Here is a 4290-nt window from a genome sequence, read left to right as displayed (position 1 = left end):
TTATTGCTTCCCATATGCCTCTCCAAGGATAGGAAGGATTATAACCAAGCTTAAAATCCAGAAAACCTGTTTTGGGAAAATATCTTGCTTTTAAAACTTGATGCAACAGAGAATCTGTTTGATTAACAAGCCTCCAACCTTGTTTTGCAAGAAAAGCTATATTAAACAGCTTAAGATCTTTGAAGCCTAACCCGCCTTGAAACTTGGATTTGCACATTTTCTTCCAACTAATCCAATGGATCTTTTTGTTCTTCTTGGTTCTCCCTCGCCAGAATTGGGCCATCAAACCTTCAAGATCTTTGAAAAGACTATTAGGTAGTTTAAAGCAACTCATGGCATAGGTAGGTATAGCAAGAGCCACTGCTTTCAGTAATAGTTACTTTCCTCCTTGTGAAAGCTATTTTTCCTCCTAACATTGTAGTTTCTTCCATACTCTTGACTTTATTTTAGATAAAGCAGTGAACTTTTTCCATCCTATCATTGGAGGCAAGCCCAAATATTTTACATCATCACTCACATTTCTACTTAACACCATGCTAGTCTTATCCATATTCAATTTCTGTCCATATGTCAATTCATACCTCTTTAGCAAATTTTGTGACTCAATATTAGTACGCAGATCTGCTCTGCGAAAGATGCACTATCATCACCAAAAATAAAGAGTAATACTAGGGATCAGTCTACTCTAATATTGCACTCTCCACACACCTTACGTGTGTCCTTTTTTTTTTTTTTTAAATGTCAGATGCTTCTCTCTCCTCAAGCTCTCTCGTCTACGTCTCTCTCTCATCAAGCTTTCTCTCTCTTCAACCTCTCTCACTCCTCATCATTTCTCTCTCATCAAGCTCTCTCTCTCATCACCTCTCTCTCTTCGACCTCTCTCTCATCAAGCTTTCTCTCTCTTACCTCTCTTACTCCTCAAGCTCTCTCTCTCATCAACTCTCTCTCCTCAAGCTCTCTCTCTCATCAAACCCCTCTTATCAAACCCCTCTCATCAGTTCTCTTCAAGTGTTCTCTCTCATCAAGATCTCACTCTCTGCCTCTCACCGTCTCTCACTTCTCTCTTCTCAAGTGTTTCTCTCACATCAAACTGTCCATTGCAACGAGAGGAAAAAAATTAAACAGTAAAACTGGTTGACACATAGGGTATGTTTTAGCTGACACGTGAGGTGTGTTTAAGCTGATGCCAAACAGAGGCCGATGCGAATATTTTTTCAAAAATAAAACGCGGACTTACGTGGAAAGGTCCAACAGGGACCGGACCAGCACCCCCAAATACTTTCTTTGAAGGAGAAAGAAGCACCCACAGAAAACAGTGCAGCAGAACAGAGAAGAAATGGCGAATAAGGCCGTGGGACCCACGGGAGAGTTCTTCAGGAGAAGGGACGAGTGGAGAAAGCACCCGATGCTGACGAATCAGCTCCGCCACGCCACTCCTGGCCTCGGCATCGCCCTCGTTGCCTTTGGCATCTACCTCGTCGGCGAACAAGTGTACGACAGGCTCCACGCGCCTTCCTCTTCTCACCACAACCACTCTGCTGCATCAACTTCCTCTGCTTCACACTGAAGGTCATTCTCTGGCCAGTTTTACGGTTTCCTTTGGTTTTCGATTCGATCGTACTTATTTTTTACACCGACGCGCTTATGCTTTTCAGTGAAATGGGCTACTCGTCCTATGTTAGGTTTTGGCCAAAAGGGTGTCTTTGATCTACTATTGAACCCTAGTTGATCCAATCGTTCCCTATTAAGTGTAATCAAATCGATACTTTTAATGGGATCCAACGAGCTCTAGCTCTACCTGTGGGGGATAAGACCAACTGAGTGCCTTTTTTTGGGTAATTAGGAATTGGTGAGAGTGCATCTACTTTTTTTTTTTACCCATCAAAAGAAAATCTATTTCTTCATGTGGAATGAGGTATTGTGAAATTAATTTTCTTCGAAAGGTGTTAGATAGCGCTCGTTAGTCTTTCGTTAATTGAAGGGGGATGAGAGTTTTGATCATGGGGATAGACATCGGCAATTTCGCGCCAGTTCTGTGGCAGCAATAGAGCCTTAAATGAAGTTCTGTTCTCAATTACCAACTTTTGGACCTAAGTTCAAAGTTTTAAATGGTACTAGGATGGGATTGAAGCACACGGAAATATTAATTGCAATTTGATATAATTAGGGAAGAGTTCGTGTAAGTTAGGGTTGGGTTATTGAATCTTGAAACGAAAAACCGAGTGGTCTTTGGCTGACTGAATTCAACTGACAAAAGAATTGAACAGTCCTTGTCAAGGTTTTATACAAGTACGGTAGGGATTTGCGGTGCACGGACCGGGGTTTACTCTGCAGGGGTGGGTCTGAAGGGCCCTGCCTTGCAGAGGTTCCCGACATAAAAAAAAAAAAAAAAAAAAAAAAAAAAAAAAAAAAAAAAAAAAGTTTCTGGTCTGGATATCATACGCTGATTTTGTAACGAATAAATGAGATATTAGGTTGTGTGAACATCTATACCAGCAAGAATGTTGGATATTATTTATTTTATTTGTGGCTCTTTCATCATTATCATCTACCAAATGCATTCTTATGAGTTGGCATTTTCTCATAATTTTTTCCCTATATAAATGAATTTTACTCTCTGGGTAAGATTCACATTTAGCTATAAAATAGTTTATCTGCTTTCCTATCTTGTACGCCTTTTACTTTGATCAACCCTTACTAATGCATGAAAGGAATTATTATTTTTTGAAAAGAGGAAAACAAAATAGAGTGGATTTATTATTTCTTGCTGTGATCATTGTTTGCAAAAGTCAAGTCTGTCAAGTGCCCTATACAAGCAAGCATTAGTAGGGCTGGGCGCAGGCTCCCACAATCTCGCCCGCCCGTCCACCCAATCCACCCCGCCAGCAAGGGTAATGGGAAGAAAATCCGCCCAATCCTCCTCCCCCTCCCTTCCCCTCCCCACATCCTCCTCCTCCTCCTCTGTTTCTTCTGTGTCACTTGCTTGAGGAAGAGAGTTGATAATTTACAGTTAGAGAGTTGTTTTTGATCTGTTGGAGTTCCTTTTTTTCCCCTTGTATCTGTCGTTTGATGATGCCTTTTGGCGGGCTTACAGATGGAAAGGGAAAAATCCTTCTGCCCGTTCACTGGGAACAAGTGGCATGGGGTTAGGGGTAAGGGTGGGGCGGGGGGCAGCTACCCACCGCCCTAAGCATTAGCATTTTAAGGAGAGCAGTTCTCATTTTTTTTTCCTACATCTTTAATTTTGCCAGCTAAACCTTACCCTTGTACGTTTTATGATGTGAGGATGTTCTGATTGGAACCTGGAAGAGCTTTTACTTGCAAACTGAAGATGTTCACACTGCTCTTACTTTGCTTTATCACATTTCAAAAACTGTTATGGTCTCTGCTAGTTGATTATTTGACAAATAGTTGATCTTGCAGATGAGCTATTGGTGAAAGGAAGGAAGCTTGGGCCTTGTATTTCAGAATTCCTCTTTTAATTTGGTGTTAAATAAAAAACATTTCAAACATTAAGCTCAAAGCGTGCAATGTTTATTTTGTTTCTAATTAGGAATATGCTAGCTTCGCCAGAAGCTACTATATGGAATTATAAATAACTCTCTTTATATTCTATTCACTATCCATACATTTGATGGCTGAATTAATGTTTTTTTCTTTCCATACTTTTGTCTTTCTTTGGTTGGTTCCCTCTGCTACTACCATAAAATTCTTGGATTAGAATTGTGGTTTTGCTTGTCATGGCTCCCCATGCATGGAGCCCTATCAAGAGGAAGAGTATACCTGGGTTCTGCCCGTAGCTCTCTTTAATGAATTTTTGATGAGTTGACATATTTTTTTTGAATAATTCTACTCTTAGGCCACTTAAGTCTCCAACACCACACACCAGCTGAGCTGGTTTTTTTTTTTTTTTTTTCAATTCAGATTCGTCCCTCTGCCATTTACTTACCAAACCCAACTAAACAATGCAGCGGAATCAATCATTTTCAATTCATTTCAGTTTGTTTGCCCAGATTGCACCAAATGACACCTAAATTTGACCAATCCTCCTATTGCTTCCTCCTAGCTTTTACATAATGAATCAAATCAGAATGAACAAATAGGAAAAAATGTTAGGCAGCTTATTATAATCCTTGGACTCCATCTACTAAGTAATATCCGAAGCAAATGTTTGCATTAATCAACAATCGGCTATTACCAAGTGTAAAAAAAAAAAAAAAAAAAAAAAAAAAAAAGAAGAAGAAGAAGAAGAAGAAGAAGGAGGCATTTCTATGCTCAATATTTCATTGT

At 39.8% G+C, this 4290-nt stretch overlaps 1 protein-coding gene across 2 annotated transcripts; it reads left to right on the top strand.

Moving 5' to 3' along the window:
- Positions 1–1247: 1247 nt before the first annotated feature.
- LOC121258225 (NADH dehydrogenase [ubiquinone] 1 beta subcomplex subunit 3-B-like) lies at positions 1248–3661 on the top strand. 2 transcript variants are annotated; one of them, XM_041159650.1, is made up of 2 exons: positions 1248–1569; positions 3412–3661. In XM_041159650.1, exon 1 carries the CDS (start codon positions 1337–1339, stop codon positions 1565–1567), a length of 231 nt encoding a protein of 76 aa, XP_041015584.1. In that variant the 5' UTR covers positions 1248–1336; the 3' UTR covers positions 1568–1569; positions 3412–3661. The 2 variants fall into 2 exon arrangements, with proteins under 2 accessions (XP_041015584.1, XP_041015583.1); XM_041159649.1 differs by having other exon boundaries at positions 1258–1569; positions 3424–3661.
- Positions 3662–4290: the final 629 nt, after the last annotated feature.

Source organism: Juglans microcarpa x Juglans regia, chromosome 3S (assembly GCF_004785595.1).
Source record: "Juglans microcarpa x Juglans regia isolate MS1-56 chromosome 3S, Jm3101_v1.0, whole genome shotgun sequence".
NCBI lineage: Eukaryota > Viridiplantae > Streptophyta > Magnoliopsida > Fagales > Juglandaceae > Juglans > Juglans microcarpa x Juglans regia.
Note: the sequence above shows the minus strand (reverse complement) of the source record. Positions and strands in the feature narration are given on the sequence as shown.

Bases quoted from the DNA above. Each gene is read 5' to 3' on its own strand.
- LOC121258225 (XM_041159650.1), top strand. From the start codon at position 1,337: ATGGCGAATAAGGCCGTGGGACCCACGGGAGAGTTCTTCAGGAGAAGG.